Source organism: Rana temporaria, chromosome 12, assembly GCF_905171775.1.
Source record: "Rana temporaria chromosome 12, aRanTem1.1, whole genome shotgun sequence".
In the NCBI taxonomy this organism is placed as follows: domain Eukaryota; kingdom Metazoa; phylum Chordata; class Amphibia; order Anura; family Ranidae; genus Rana; species Rana temporaria.
Genome location: NC_053500.1, coordinates 73,420,128 through 73,437,568, shown reverse-complemented (window position 1 = coordinate 73,437,568; position 17,441 = coordinate 73,420,128). Strand labels below are relative to the sequence as shown.

Below are 17,441 nucleotides of genomic sequence, written 5' to 3'. Positions count from 1 at the left end.
CATGGCAGCATACATATGGTTGGTAACCGTGCTCCCAACCAACCCACAGGACCAATTATAACTCTTTAAAAGAGTGTCAGCCTCCCCCATACACCATTCTTTCTTCTGTCCTCAAACCTGCAGGATGGTGGATCACCTGGATCAGCCCTTACTAGGCCACTATGTCGGCCCACCCATTGCAGGTTCATGCTCTCCTGTATATGGAGTCCCATATCTTAGGCTGTTAAAGGCACCCAAAAGTTTGGGAACCCATTTTTCTGTGGATATTTTTTGGGTCTGGAGTTCAGGTATTTCCTTTATCCTTTTGACTGAGAAGACTGCTCCAAGGTAAAAGACTGCCTCCCATGGCCACATTCAACCTGGGAGTTTGCAAGCTGCTGACGCTAATTAATTAATTAATGCTAGGTTGTATTATTTTGCCTACTTATTGTCTGTCAATGGAGGAACACCGCAGGTATGGGTTGTATTATGCATACCAAAAGACATGGTAGGGGCTCACTATCCCCTTTTTGCTTTTCTCCAGGCTCCGCTCCCCACTAGCAAGGTTGCTATTTTCCATGACACGCGTGTGAAGCCATACTCACCCACAGGACGAGGCTGGTCCCACTGAGCAGGTGTATGTCTTCCCATGCTGACTGGCATCTGCGGCGCTTCGTGCGCGGCCTCCGGGATTGGCTTATCCCCTCCGGGGGCAGGGCCGTGTCACGGGGGCGTAATGTCTCGATGTCGTCGGCGGCCATCTTAGTGCACCCTGGAAGTCCGTCTGTAGGGTGCCTTCATTATGGCAGCAGCTCTCATTTAGGGAGCACCTCTTACAGGGGAACATTCTCCTTCTCCTTGTATGATGCATGTATTCCCTTATGGAGCCAGCCCAAAAATATTAGAAGCAGGCTGGATTTGTGTATTATATGTATATATTTATATCAAAGGGAAGGAGTTAGCTTATATCAAAGTATATTCTGATGATTTTCTATTAATTCAGTATGTGCAGGTATATGTAGGGGGATGTGTGTATTCCCATTTTCCTTTTTGAGTTAAAAAAAAAATATATGAATAAATAAAAAATAAATATATATATATATATATATATATATATATATATATATATATATATATATATTTATATATGGATAGGAACGTGAATGCACAGTGAATGGCTTTTTCCTGGGCAACTGTAGCGCTTTTTTCCCCAGAAACTCTCTGTCAGGCGACAAAATGGTCGTCTTTTACCTTATTCATGACCTACTATGGTCTAATCCTGGTTGCACTTGCTCCCCACGACATAAAAAAATGTATAATAATAATATAAAAAATTAAAATAGAGAAGCAGATGGGGTCCATGAGCTGTCTGATCTATGAGCGAGTTATTAACCATATGTATGCTGCCATGGAAGGCACCAGGAAAACGGAAAATTGAATACTTACCTTTTCGTAATTTTCCTTTCCTGGTGCCTGACCATGGCAGCATACGCCCTCCCTTGCCATAATCCTTAAATGTTTGAGTCTAGTTACAAGAATGGTGTATGGGGGAGGCGTACACTCTTTTAAAGAGTTATAATTGGTCCTGTGGGTTGGTTGGGGGCGGGGTTTACAAACATATGTATGCTGCCATGGTCAGGCACCAGGAAAGGAAAATTACGGAAAGGTAAGTATTACATTTTCAGTTTTGCCCCTGCTTTGTGCAGTCCTACCTCCATTTTGCTGTGCAGGACCCTCCATGTGCAGTACTGTTGTCACTGCTTTTATGGCCTGCCTGCATTTTCTTTTCAGGTCTATACCTAACTGTAGTAGTGACAGGTGGTTTGGGGGCACACTGTTTTTGCACTCAGTTCTTTTTTCTTTCAAATGATAGGGTGGTAAATTACAGTAAATTATTACTGTGGTTTGAGCACCTCAAATAAAAACCAAGATACCTACCAAAAAAAAACCAAGATACCTACCAAAAAAAAACACCATACTTCAAAACAGTGGCTTTGTTATGTATGGGTATGATGCCCCCAAAATGAGGGCAAACTAATTTTAAAGGGAAAGAAAACCCCAATACAGTAAAACCTTGGTTTGAGAGTAACTTGGTTTGAGAGCGTTTTGCAAGAAAATAATTTTTAAAGAAATTTTGCCTTGATTTATAAGCAATGTCTTGATATAAGAGTAGCATCATGTCACAACTGAGTATAAAAAAAGAAGAGGAGCCTCTACGTGTAGCAATATGGTTACATTTAATGAAGGTACAACATTTACAACACTTTGGGACCTTATATAGACAGGTGTGTGCCTTTCCAAACCATGTCCAATCAACTGAATTTACCACAGGTGAACTTGAATGAAGTGGTAGAAACATCTATAGGATGATCAGTGGAAACAGGATGCACCTGAGCTAAATATTGAGAGTCACAGCAAAGGCTGTGAATACTCCTGTATGTGTGATTTTTTCATTTTAATAAATTTGCAAAGATTTCAAACAAACTTCTTTCATGTTGTCATTATGGGGTATTGTTTGTAAAATTTTGAGCGAAAACGCTGAATTTAATACATTTTGGAATAAGGCTGTAACAAAGCAAAATGTGTAAAAGGTGAAGCTCTGTGAATACTTTCCAGATGCACTGTAATCTCTCAAATCATTGGCTTGTGTATGGCCACAATAGTTTGACAAGATGATGCAGGCTATAATAAATGACCCAATGAAAAAAATGTTGATAATTACCACAGCCCTTCCTGGCACTAAGTCATATTGTTTGACAGGCTGCCTGGCTTTACTTTCTAGATCTTTGATGTTGACCTTGGTTGACATTATCTTCCACGTGTCCAGATTAGCACAAATCTGAAGAATATAAAAGTAACAGATACATTAAGAAACATAATGAGCCTCAATGTAATATTGCCACAGTCCTGGTTTCCAAACTATTATAGACTGAGCTTTGGGAACATCAAGTGGTGTAGTACACATATGGACAGGACAGAACTAAAGCAGGGTTTGGTGGCACTAAAGTGTAGTTAAACCCATAAACATAAATGTAATATATTGCAGTTTACCAGTGATTAGATGTGGTGGCTGCATTTTTTTCCAACCTCTATGCAACAAGAAATGTAATGCCCCGTACACCCGATCAGATTTTCCGTTGGAAAAACCTTGGATGTTTTTTCCAACGGAATTCCGCTCAAGCTTGGCTTGAATAAACACGGTCACACAAAATTTTTCTGAACTTTCGTCCGTCAAAAACACGGTGACGTACAACACTACGAAGAGTTGAGAAAATTAAGTTCAATGCTTCCAAGCATGCGTCGAATTGTTTCCGAGCATGCGTTGGAATTTTGCTCGTCGGAATTGCTACAGAAGATCAGATTTTCCGATAGGAATTTTTTCCGTCAGAAAATTTGAGAACCAGCTCTCAAACTTTTGTCCAATGGAGCATACACACGGTCGGAATTTCCGTTCAAAAGCTCATATTGGACTTTGGCTGGCGGAATTTCCGATCATGTGTACGGGGCATAAGGGGGCAATCAGGGTGGCTAAGATAGAATACGAAAGGAACATAGCGGAGGAGAGTAAAAAAAAAGAGTATAAATTATTTAAATATATAAATAGTAAGAAAGGGAGGTAAGATCATATTGGTCCCATAAAGAATTATGAAGGGAATCTGGTTACTAAGAATGGAGAGATGGCAAAGGTATTGAACTTATTCTCCTCAGTCTTCACGAGGGCTTCAGTAACCAAAACTGCAATGTTTATCCTCATGACACGTCACAGAATGCACCCTCATGGCTAACAGAGGATAGGATTAGAAATAGACTTGTAAAACGTAACATTAATAAGTCACCGGGTCCAGATGGCTTGCACCCGAGGGTCCAAATGGAACTCAGTCAAGTAATTGCCAGACCATTGTTACAAATTTTTACAAACAGTCTACTGACTGGAATGGGACTAGCTGATTGGAGAAAAGCCAATGTAGCACCAATATTTAAAAAAGGGCCAAGATACATCCCTGGGAATTACAGACCAGTTAGCCTAACATTAATAGTATGCAAGCTCTTGGAGGGGATGATAAGGGGCTATATACAAGATTTTATTAATAAAAACTGTATCATTAGCAGAAGTCAGCATGGATTCATGAAGATTCGTTCTTGCCAACCAACCTATTAACCTTCTTTGAGGAGGTGAGCTGTCATCTAGATAAAGGAAAGCCCATAGACGTGGTGTATCTGGATTTTGCAAAGGCATTTGACACAGTTCCCCTTAAATGTTTACTGTACAAACTAAGGTCTGTCGGCATGGACCATGGGGTGAGTACATGGATTGAAAACTGGCTACAGGGGCGAGTTCAGATGGTAGTAATAAATGGGGAGTGCTAGGAATGATCCGGTGTGGAAAGCGGGGTCCCCCAGGGTTCTGTCCTGGGACCAATCCTATTTAATTTATTCATGAACAACCTAGAGGATGGGGTAAACAGCTTAATCTCAGTATTTGCGGACGAAGCTAAGCAGGGAAATCATTTCTCCACAGGATGTGGAAACCTTGCAAGAAGATCTGAACAAATTAATGGGGTGGGCAACTACATGGCAAATGTTAGTAGAAAAATGTAAAATAATGCATTTGGGTGGCAAAAATATGAATGCAATCTACTCACTAGGGGGAGAGCCTCTGGGAGAATCTAGGATGGAGAAGGACCTAGGGGGCCTAGTAGATGATAGGATGCAATGCCAAGCTGCTGCAAGCAAAGCAAACAGAATACTGGCATGCATTAAAAAGGGGATTAACTCCAGAGATAAAACAATAGTTCTCCCACTCAACAAGACTCTGATCCGGCGGCACATGGAGTATGCCATCCAGTTCTGGGCACCAGTCCTCAGGAAGGATGTGCTGGAACTGGAGGGAGTGCAGAGAAAGGAACTGGAGGACCTTAGTTATGAGGAAAGGTTACGAGCACTGAACTTATTCTCTGTGGAGAAGAGATGCTTGAGAGGGCATATGATTTCAATGTACAAATCCTGTGCTGGTGACCCCACAATAAGGATAAAACTTTTCTGTGCGTAGAGGGTTCTTTACTGTAAGAGCGGTAAGAATGTGGAATTCTCTTCCACAGGCAGTGGTTTCAGCGGGGAGCATCAATAATTTAAAAAAACAACTAGATAGGCACCTGAATGACCACAACATACAGGGATATACAATGTAATACTGACATAAAAGCACACACATAGGTTAGACTTGATGGACTTGTGTCTTTTTTCTACCTCACCTATTTTTATTACTATGTAACTACTGTATGTTCCCTGCACTGTATGTTACCTTACTGATCCTGCCAGTATCACCTTTTGCCTTAAAGTGTCAACGCTCGTTTATTGCAATGTATCAATGGATAATGCAGCATTGTCACCCTAGAAAAGGTGTAGGCAACTTTTTGAGCATATTGTGGCAAAAAATATTTTCAAACAAATTGAGAGTGCCAACTACATAAAAAAAAAGGCCAACTTCCCACACTCAATCATGAAAATGAATTTTTATAGACCAAATGCAATATTGGGCTTTACGCTTTCACACGTCAAATCACCCCATTTCCTGTAACTTCACACTTTAGATCAGCGCCAACTGCTGAACCATCACACCTCAGATTAGCCCAATTTCTGCAGCCTCACACCTCAGATCAGTGCCAAACCCTGAACCTCCACACCTCAGATCAGCCCAATTCCTAAACCTTTACACTTCAGATTAACCCAATTCATGCCCCATCGCACCTCAGATCACACCAATTCCTGCACTCTCACACCTCAGATCAGTTCCAACTCCTGAACCTTCACATCTCAGATCAGCTGATTTCCTGAACCTTCTCACCTCATATCAGCCCGATTCCTAAACCTTAACACCACAGTTAACCCCAATTCCTGCACCTTCACACCTCAGACCAGCTCCAACTCCTGAACCTTCACATCTCAGATCAGCCAAATTCCTGAATTTACACACCTTTTATCAGTCCAACTCCTAAACCTTCACACCTCAGATCACCTCAATTCCTAAACCTTCATATCTCAGACCAATTCCGATTCCTGAACCTTCACAACTCAGATCACCCCAATTGCTGCAGCTTCACACCACATGTCAGCCCTAACTCCTGAACCATCACACCTCAGATCACCACAATTCCTGCACATCACACCTCAGATTATCCTAATTTCTGCCCCATCACAATTCAGATTACCCTAATTCCTGCCCCATCACACCTCAGATAACCCCAATTCCTTCCCTATCACACCTCAGATCACCCCAATTCCTGCACCTTCACACTCCACATCAGCCCCAATTCCTGCACCTTCCCACATCAGATCAGTCCAAATTCCTTCACCATCACACCTCAGAACACCCCAATTCCTGCAACTTTACACCTCAGATCAGTCCCAATTTTTACATCTTCATACCTCAGATTACCCCAATTCCTGCATTGTCACACCTCAGATCAGCCCCAATTCCAGCACCTTCACACATCATATCACCCCAGTTCCTGCACCTTCATGCCTCAGATCGGCCCAAATTCCTGCATCTTCACACCCCTCATCACCCCAGTTCCTGCACCTTGACATCTCAGATCAGCACCAATTCCATAACCATCACACCTCAGATCACCCCAATACAGGGCTGGACTGGGACAATAATTTGGCAGCACTTATTCAGCAGATATAAAAAAAAACACTTTTGATTGTATATTTAATAGACCAAAGAGTACCAAATATGAGTAGTTATTGCAGAGGTTAAAGGAGTTGTAAAGGAAAAAAATGTTTTGCCTAAAATTAATGTCTGCAAGGTAGACAGACAGAATAGTGTAATGATTCTGTTAAAAAATGAGTAAATACCTATTAAATTCCTTCATCTATATCACCTCCGGCATTCTAGTTTCTGTTCTCTCATTCACTTCCTGGTTTGCAGTGCTCGTTCATGTGAGGCCTTGTACACACGGTCGGTCAAAACCGATGAAAACGGACTGAAGTTCAGTTTCAGCAGTCCAAACCGACCGTGTGTGGGCCCCATCGGTCAGTTATCCTTCGGTCCAAAAATTTAGAACTTGCTTTAAAATTCAACCGCCGGCCGCCTAACCGATAGGTCAAAACCGATGGTTAGTACGCAAAAGCATCGGTTCAAAACTCGCGCATGCTCAGAATCAAGTCGACGCATGCTTGGAAGCATTGAACTTCATTTTTCTCTGCACGTTGTTGTGTTTTACGTCACTGCGTTGGACTCGATCGTTTTTTTAACTGATGGTGTGTAGGCACATCAGACCATCAGTCTGCTTCTTCGGTTAACCGATGAAAACGGTCCTTCGGACCGTTCTCATCGGATGGACCGACCGTGTGTATGCGGCCTAAGAACTACTTTTCCCAGTATGAATTGCGGCGCGCCCAGTAATTCACACCTCCTTGAAGTCTCTAACATGTAGAGAGCGTCCTGCCACACAGATGTAATTTCCCAGGAGGGGGCGAGCACGTCACTGACCACCGCAGTAAAGCCTCCCTTCACGGTGGTGAGTAACAATCAGACAAGCAGGAATGGAAAACAGAACAGACAAGAAATAGAGCAACTTCTGAGCAAAAACGAACAATGAGGAAGTGAAAAGAGGAATGTCTGCAGGTAAAGGATGCTTATTATGAAAAAAAATGTTTTCCTTTACAACCCCTTTAACTTAATAAATGACACATTTTTGTATATAAAACTACTGGCTAGTGTGCTGATAATTTTTCTCTTTATCTCACCTGTAAAATGTGATCCACAGCATCCTCAAAGCTGCTAGCTCCACCAGTCCCAGGGGATGCAGTAAGTCCCAGTATTTGCGGGAGATTCCTTTCATGTTTCAGCTTTTTCTTAAGATAGATCTGCATCACCTTATTATAAATGCCATCTTTGTGAGTGTGGTGGCACTCGTCTATTATTAGCAAAGTGAGATCTAAAGAAACAGTAATAATTGTCAGGAGAAAAATGATTGCTTATCATCTAGAGTTATACCAGCACCACATCCCCTAATTAGAACATTATGCAATACGGGAAAATAATTATTTTGTATGTCCGTATATTTGTATTGTATTATTATTATGTCTTATGTTATGTTTTCTAAAAGATCTTTTTCCATTTCTAGTGTTTACAGTGACTGATAAATAAATTCTCCTGAGGAAGCTACTACTCGTGGCAAAACATGTAGAGAACAAATCAGTCTGCACTTTCAACTGTACTATATGATTAGATATCTATTTTTGAATATGTCTTTTAAAAATTTTCAATAAATAATGTTTTCTTATAAAAATCTTGTTGTAAAATTTCGACTTTAAAATCCAATAAATTCTCCTCTTTTGCAGTAATAATTGTCAGTTTTTCTTCCCTATGAAGAACCAAATCATACAGGTGATACTGTATAATGTGCTGCCTATTAAAAACAGGAATACAAAGTATATCAATAGTATATCTTCTAATCATGTATGTGTAGGAAAACATTTATCATCTGACTAGCAGTTTTTGGCAATATGGCATTTACAGTATATATACATGTGATATGGTTTTAACATTTAACATGTTTGGGTGTTAAATTTATGCTATGTACATTTATCATTAGGTCATTGATGTCACGCCCCTTCGTGTATGTCAGCTGCAGGGCAGGGAATCTCTGACGCGCCGCACAGCAATGACAGCTAACTTCCTGGTTTGGAAGAAGTGGGGTTCAGACAACATCCAAGCTTATCGTTAGTCTGGAGGTTCATTAAGCCTAGTGATACTTGGGCAATTAAATCTCTTTGCTGCAAACAGATTTACCTACTCATTGGCTGTCACCAACGCAGCACAGAATTCCTGCCAGTGATAATCTCTCACTAGCAAAAAGATTTAAAGGTGTAGTGCTACCACAGAAAGGGACGCTGAATTTCTGGCCTTTTCACCCACACAGCACACACAACCAGGCAAAAGTGATTTTCCACTTTCTCCAATGGCTCAATAATCAGTCTAGGGGATTTGGTTTTTAAATTTTATTGTAGAACGTTGAACTTGGATTGGGATTAGCGATACATGAAATGCCCAGAACTAAAGAACTTCAAAATGTAAACAAACAGTTGAGGACCCGCTAAAGTCCCTGGTTGCTATGAACAGACTCCGAAGTGAGCTGTACACCAGTGAGAGTGGTGCTGCAGCTGGAATAATGCTCAAAAAATGAAAAAGTTAAAGTTGTAGTTGCAGCTGAGCTCGGTGGACGGGTGAGTGTGCAGGCGGCTTGGTGGGTAAGTGGGCAGGCGGCTCAGTGGGTGGGTGGTCAGCTGGGAGGCTCGGTGGGTAAGCAGGTGAGTCGGTGGGTGAGCGGGCGGCTGGCCAATCAGCAGGCCGGTAGGCAGCGGAGCAGAGAGATGACATCTCTCACCTCCCGGTGCCAGCCCTGCATCCCTGCAGTTCTGCCCTCACTGTGCAGGCAGCCTGACTGCACTCTGGGACACAGGAAAGTGACACAGCAAGGGACAATTGTAGCAGGCAAGTGACAATCCGCAACATGTGGCAGGTGACAATCTGCAACGTGTGGCAGGTGACGTAGCAAGTGACAATCCACAACTTGTGACAGGCGACGTGGCAAGTGACAATCCGCAAATTGTGACAGGCGACGTGACAAGTGACAATCCGCAACGTGTTGCAGGTGATGTGGCAAGTGACAATCTGCATCTGGTGGCAGGCAACGGCGACAAGTGACACGCCCAGGGCTCCCACTGATTCTGCATTATGGTGAGTTGAACTATTTCATTTGTAAAAATAGAAATAATGTGCTTCAATCATCCTGACACCATAACAACTATGGTGGCAGGATGATTGAATCGCCAGCACCAGCCCTTTCCCCGATAAATTGCCTGCAAAAAAAAAAACATATTTTCTGTCAGTGCCCCTACCAAAACTGGACTCTGGATCCACCCCTGCCCTAGCTAGAGAACTTTGAGTGCTACTGACTGTCTTGCACAAAAACTGTCCCCCTGGACAGGTGTAAATGATTGCACTTTACTGTCCTCTCTGTAGCTTTGGGTGTGATGGCTGGCATGTACTCACTTTAAGTAGTTTCCATTAAGTAGTTCCTAGAATCCAGAAAGCTGCTATACTGGCCTCTCTGCTGCACTGGCTGATTTTGGTTCTGCTTGATGTCTGCATCTAAGCCTAGCTGGGACTGGGCTCAATAAAGGCTTGATGCTTCCCACCTCTCTCTGTCTTTCTTCTGCCCTGGGGAAGAGCCCCCCAACATAGAGGTCTCCCTCAGATGACTGGACCCAGGCTTTTTACACAGACTGCTAGGCTCCTGAGTATTTATGAGCCATTTCCCCATCTTCTGGGCTCTGCCTCCCCAGGGATGGGTGGAAACTCCATAAATATTCAGGCTGCAGCCTCTGTTCCTCCAACTATCCAGAGCATTCCAGAAAATGGGGAGGTAATGGAGCCACAACCTTAAAAGCATTGCACAGCCTCCTAAACAAAATTAACCCATGCTCCCATGTCTACAGGGGAGCCAAACTAAATTTACCTACACTGGCAACAGTGAGAGTGCTACAAAAGTCAGTGTAGACCTAGGCTTAATTTTTACATCTAACACCAGAAAGGCACATAAATGTGATCTCAGAAAGTGATCTCGGACATTTTGAACGTGGCATGCTTGTTGGTGCTTTCAGTATCTCTGTATCTGCTGATTTCCTGGGAATTTCACAACAGTCTAGAGATTACTCAGAGCAGTGTAAAAAACAAACAATCCAGTGAGTGGCAACTCTGCTGATGGAAACTAATCAATGAGGAGAAAAGTGAGAGAAGAATGACCAGACTGGTTTAAACTGGAAGCGGCTTTGGGTGCAAGCGTCGGCATCTCAAGGGAAACAGGCAGTAAGGCCTTGGGGCGCGAGCTGCGCTACACCTTGTCAATGGTTCCATAGTCTTCTGGGATCTGTGACAGCGCATCTGACCAGAAGTGAGAGCCGGTACCTGTCAAAACAAGGTACCCACTTCCCCCAAAAAGTGCCAAATGTAAATGTAAATAAGCGTAACCCTTTCGGGTGAAATTCAGTTTTAACGCAGATAAACACTCTTTACAACTGAGGTGAGCAGAAAAGTATCTCAGGATGAACAGAAAGCTGAGGCTGCAAAGGGTCAGGCTCACTAAAAGGAAAAGACCTCCCAAACTGGTTTGATGAATGTGACAATGAATTCTTCAGTGCCGTCACCAGGTCTGAATTCAATAGAACACCTTTGAGATCTCAGCATGAATGTGCAGGTGACAAATCTGCAGAGATGGTGGATACAATAATGTCATCATGGACCAGAATCTCAAAGGAATATTTTTGGAATCCATGCCATGAAAAACTGAAGCTGTTTGGAGGACAAAGGGTGCCCTACACAGTAATAATATAATTTTCCTAATAAATATGAGGGTATAATTGCTACCCAAGTCATATTGCCATGACATATTATACTGTAGAGGGATGCCAAGATGCAGGTTTTTCTCTTTTTCTAAGGCAGGCTATACATTATAAAAATATGTTTTGTTTAGGCCCAAGCATCCCCCTCACTCCTCTTGATTCCCTGCTGCTAGATTGCCTCGCAATGTGATTGGCCGGGACCCGGGCAGGGGGGGTGGTCAGCTCCGCTCGTCGGCGGTGACCATTGACCCAGCCCTAGCAAGAAGCTAGATACTAGAAAGCAGCAAGGAGGTAAAAAAATATGTAATGTGTGCTGCTGTGCCCCTGTGCCGCCTGTAGATTTGGACTTTATTTGATCTCCTTGGATGGGACACCTGGTTGATGCTAACAAGCAGGCATTGAGCTGCATTGTGAAAATGGATGATGATGACTCTGGGTGCAGATGAGATTTACATTGTGGAAAGCCTCTTCACAATGTAATTCTCATCCCCACACAGAGTCCTCCTCATCCATTTTCACAATGCAGCTCAATCTTCTTGATCCCCACCCAGCATTATCCATCCCTCCAGTCTCCACAATGTATCCCCACCCACGCCCAACATTATCCATCCCTCCAGTCTCCACATTGCATTCCCACCCATGCCAAGCACCATCCATCCCTCCAGTCTCCAAATTGCATCCCCACCCGTGCAAAGCACCATCCATCTCTCCAGTCTCCACATTGCATCCCCACCCATGCCCAGCACCATCCATCCCTCCAGACTCCACAATGTATCCCCACCCACGCCCAGCACCATCCCTCCAGTCTCCACATTGCATCCCCACCCACGCCTAGCACCATCCATCCCTCCAGTCTCCACAATATATCCCCACCCACGCCCAGCACCATCCCTCCAGGCTCCACATTGCATCCCCACCCACGCCAGCACCATCGATCCCTCCAGTCTCCAAAATGTATCCCCACCCATGCCCAGCACCATCCCTCCAGTCTCCACATCGCATCCCCACCCACGCCTAACACCATCCATCCCTCCAGTCTCCACAATGTATCCCCACCCACGCCCAGCACCATCCATCCCTCCAGTCTCCACATTGCATCCCCATCCACGCCCAGCACCATCCATCCCTCCAGTCTCCACATTGCATCCCACCCACGCCTAGCACCATCCCTCCAGGCTCCACATTGCATCCCCACCCACGCCCAGCACCATCCATCCCTCCAGTCTCCACATTGCATACCCATCCACGCCCAGCACCGTCCATCCCTCCAGTCTCCACATTGCATCCCACCCACGCCTAGCACCATCCCTCCAGTGTCCACAATGTATCCCCACCCACGCCCAGCACCATCCATCCCTCTAGTCTCCACAATGTATCCCCACCCACGCCCAGCACCATTCATCCCTCTAGTCTCCACAATGTATCCCCACCCACGCCCAGCACCTTCCATCCTTCCAGTCTCCACAATGTATCCCCAACCACGCCCAGCACCATCCATCCCTCCAGTCTCCACATTGCATCCCCACCCACGCCTAGCACCATCCATCCCTCCAGTCTCCACAATGTATCCCCACCCATGTCCAGCACCATCCATCCCTCCAGTCTCCACAATGTATCCCCACCCACGCCCAGCATCCTGGAGAGGGATGGGTGATGCTGGGCGTGGATGGGCAATACATTATGGAGAGGGATGGGTGATGCTGGGCGTGGATGGGGGATACATTGTTAGAGAGGAATGGGTGATGCCTCGTATAGATGAGGATACATTGTGGAGAGGGATGGGTAATGCTGGGCGTGGATGGGGGATATATTGTGGAGAGGGATGGGTGATGCTGGGCATGGATGGGGATAAATTGTGGAGTGGGTGGGCCCTGGGGAATGTTGGTGGAATGTTGGTGTTCAAGGGGCCCCAAAATTTCTGATGGCTGCCCTGGATAGGACATTCCCTCCTGCTGTTCTATTGTGTTCTCACAGCAGGCAGCCTTCCTTATAATGAGAACACAATGATCATACCTCCCAACATTTTGTGATGGGAATGAGGGACACCTACTAGCAAACATATGTAGGCATAGGACACACCCCCTGCCACACACCCTTAAAGGAGACTTAACTGAAAAAAAATTCAATTAAATCCACAAGGACTTTTTTTACCACTAATGTTCATTTATATTGGCTTTTAAAATTTACTAATGCAGCAAAGTGGATGAAAGGTTTAACACTTTTTGAAAGATAAAACGTACATTTTATATACATCTATATAGATCAGACCAAAATGAGGGACAAATGAGGAGGAAAGAGGGACAGAGGGACTTAGTTCCAAATCAGGGACAGTTGGGAGCTATGCAATGATTAGTGTTGCTGGCTATAGCCGGTGGCACTCATCATTCTGAAAAAATGTAAACAATCAAAACTCTGAAACTAGATCGACTTCTGTACACAGGGCCGGATTCCAGACAAGGCCAACAAGGCCAGGCCTTGGAGCGCAATGGGTGCAGGGGCAGCGCCGCGGCTGAGCGGAGAAGACACTTTCACTTTCATCTCAGGAGTTCCCCCTGTCATGTCGCGGATGGTGAGAGGAGAGGTAAGAAATTACCATGCCCAGTCAAATATATATATATTTTACAGGAAAATTATGTACTTAAGATATTTTATGGTTTAATCATGAGAAATTGACATCTGTCTCCTGTGTCTCAAAAGGACAAAATCTTCTGTTTGGTGCCATCAATGGTCAAGTGATATGTATGTAAATGAAGTTTACACTTTTGACTTTAGGGCTGTTGACCAGACATTATGGGTTATTTACGAAAGGCAAATCCACTTTGCACTACAAGTACAAACTACAAGTGAAAAGTGCTCTTGAAATTGCACTGAAAGTGCACTTGGAAGTGCAGTTGCTGTAGATCCGAGTAGGACGTGCAAAGAAAATAAAAAACAGCATTTTAGCTTGCACATGATTGGATGATAAAATCAGCAGAGCTTCCCCTCATTTCAGATCTTCCCCTCAGATTTACAGCGACTGCACTTTCAGTGCAATTTCAAGTGAATTTGCCTTTAGTAAATAACCCCCATTGGGTCACGGGAGATCTTAATTATTGTGTTATAAGCATGGTGGCCAACTAGGCTTGAATTCCAGCCAATGAGGATTCTATGCAACTTTGAACCAATCAAAATGCTCCATGGGGGTGAATGGAGAGAACTTGTTGGGATTGGGCAGAGAGGGAATATAAAAGCAGGTCAAAAGCTAGCAAGAAATCCTCTTTTGAGCGCAGGCAGTAGGGAGACCAGGACGTCTGCGTAACGTATCAGAATTATTTTCTATAACGTCTTCTGTCCTGCAATTTGTCTTAATACATTGATGGCATTTGTAGTTACATAGCAACATCGTTCTTTTTGTATTACTTACTTTGTATCTTATTGATAACATCATCGCTTTAGGTTTACCAGTAGGGATGAGCTTCGTGTTCGGGCCGTTCGCGCCAAATTCGAGTGGCGTGTCACGGTCCATAATTCACTGCGGCATCGAAGTGCATTGCTGGCTGATGATTGGCCAAGCATGCACTATGACCCGCATGCTTGGCCAATCACAGCGCGCAAAAAACAGAGAGCCATAATTGGCCAAAGCCATGGTGGCTTTGGCCAATTATGGCTCAGGGGGTTTAGTACATGCCCCACACTATAAAAGGCCGTCTGCAGGTCGGCCTTGTGTAGTGTGTTGCGGCGGTGGTTAGAGAGAGAGAGAGTGTCATTTTTTCTAGGTAGATAGAGCAGGCAGGCTAGTCAGTTAAAGTTACAGGCCTGGATTCAGATACATTGGCGCATATTTATGCCGGCGTAGCGTATCTTTTTTACACTACGCTGGAGCAGCGCGGAGAGGCATGTACTGTATTCAGAAAGCCATCATGAGTACACCAAGATGCGCCAGTGTAACGTATTTTCTACGGCGTAGGCCAGCGTAAGTGGGCGTCACCCCATGCAAATGATGGTCCGAGCGTGTCGCAGTGGTTTACGTCGGGCGTATCTTAAACGGCGCATGCGCTGTGAGATGGACGTATTGGCCGCACCCATCTGCGCATGCTCACAACTATGCCCGGCGTAACCCCTAAGATACGCCAGCCCCACCGCCTACGCCCAGTGCATAAATACGCCCAGACATGCGCCCGCCAAGTGCAAAAGTACACAAGCATTTTTGGGTGCTAGAACTTTTGCATTTGGAGCCATGTCTGCACCAGTAGTGACTACTAAGGGTCGGAGGAAGCTAAATTTCAGCCCTGAGGAGAAGGCACTTATTATCGAGGGCCTCTCCAAGTAAGGCGAATGTGACAAGTGTGTGGGTCCACCAACATGTGAATGTTTTGTGTCATCCACAGATGTGCTGGAGGGAGCTGGGCCGTCGTTGGCTGCTGGGCGACCCACGCCATCCCTTGAGGAGAGTGCCCCCACCTCACCTCTAGAGGAAGTAGAGGAGGAGCACGTTTCGATGGATGAAGGTTTCTACCTTGTGGAGGCAACCCCCATACCAGGACCCTCGCAAACTTCCTCCCCCCTCAGGGATAGCCCCTCAAGGGCCTCCTCCCCCCTCAGGGATAGCCCCTCAAGGGCCTCCTCCCCCCTCAGGGATATCCCCTCAAGGGCCTCCCCATCCAGCTGGCCCCAAGCCTCTCCTGCCCCCAGGAAGGCTACCCGAAAAACCAGGGGTGATCCGGATGCCATGGAGGAGAATCTGGCGAGGGACCAGGCCAAGCAGACCCGCTATATGGGTGATTTAGTGGGTGACCTGCACCGAGTGGCAGAGAGCCTGGCCTACTCGGCCCAGACCCAGGCTGCCTGTACCTTGGCTGCCCAGCAGGCCCTCACCCAGCAGGCTGCTCAGACAACCACCATCACAGAGAGCCTGCAGGATGTGAGTGGAAGCTATTGTGACATGCCTGGGGGAGCTGCAAGCCACCACATCAGGCCTTGTAACAGAGGTCAGGAGCTTGGCACAGGCAGTCCAGGCCAATACAGCTGCCATGCAGGTGGAGGGGAGGAGCCTGGCAGCAGCCGTACAGGCGGAGGGGAGGCAGACACGGCGCCACCAGCGCAACAGCACCACCTGCCAGCTGCGGATGCAGGCGGAGACAAATAACTTTCTACACCTCATTGCCCTGGCATTAGAGGGCAGGCAGCCAGCCAGGGAGAGACCGGGGATTGATCCTCCTGCATATGCCCCTCCCCCACCTGAGGCTCCCCCCAGGCAACTGAGGAGAAGGAGCCTGGGCACCAGACGCAGCCCACGACAGGGCAGATGAGGACATTTTTTGATTTTTCTTTTATGCTCACGTGATGAGATTTTTTTTATTTGTTTATACTCAGGTAATGAGTTATTTTATTTTTGGTATACTCAGGATATGAGGTTTTTTTTTTTAAAGTATGCACACGATCAGTAGTGCAGGCTACAGTGTGACTGGTGTGTGAATGTGAGGGTGACACTCCTGCCAGTAAGGTGTGTCACCCTGGGTCGTCGGGGAGATGTTATCCCCACGACCGTGTGAATGTGGTATGAATGGACAGCGACATAATTGGGGCCTTGGCGTGGCGTTGCTGCTCCCAAGTCCTGCATGGTGAACTTGGGCTAATCCAATGTGAAGTGGATGTGGTGTGTGTGAGCTAGGGACCACAGTGGTGTGCATGCGTGCATTCTCCTTGTGCCATGATGAATGTGTGTGTTTAACGTGCAAAGATGTGTTCCACAAGGCAACTCATGACTGCTGTTCCTTCAGCAAACGGGGTAGCCTCGGTTAGGGGGGGGACTGTGTGGCTCGGGGGTCAGGTCATCACGTATGTCAATCTCCAGGCCCTTTCTCATGGGGTAGTTGTGCAGAACGCAACATGCACCGATGATCTGGCACACAAAGTTTGGGAAATACAATAGTGTCCCCCCGGACGTATCCAGGCATCAGAAACAGGACTTCAGGAAGCCAAATGTGCGTTCCACCACTGCACGGGTTCGTATGTGTGCAGCATTGTAGTTTCTCTCTCCTCTGGTTTGGGGATTCCGGTATGGAGTCATG

General features: G+C 45.5%; 1 protein-coding gene across 3 annotated transcripts in view; it reads right to left on the bottom strand.

Moving 5' to 3' along the window:
* Positions 1 to 17,441, bottom strand: part of LOC120918555 (probable ATP-dependent RNA helicase DHX58) — a 140,895-nt gene that overhangs the window by 79,873 nt on the left and 43,581 nt on the right. For all 3 annotated transcript variants that reach the window (XM_040330193.1, XM_040330192.1, XM_040330194.1), the window contains exons 4-5: positions 7,732 to 7,922; positions 2,702 to 2,818 (exon numbers count right to left, since the gene is read on the bottom strand). In XM_040330193.1, coding sequence (XP_040186127.1) covers positions 2,702 to 2,818; positions 7,732 to 7,922 — 308 coding nt within the window. The remainder of the gene's footprint in view (positions 1 to 2,701; positions 2,819 to 7,731; positions 7,923 to 17,441) is intronic.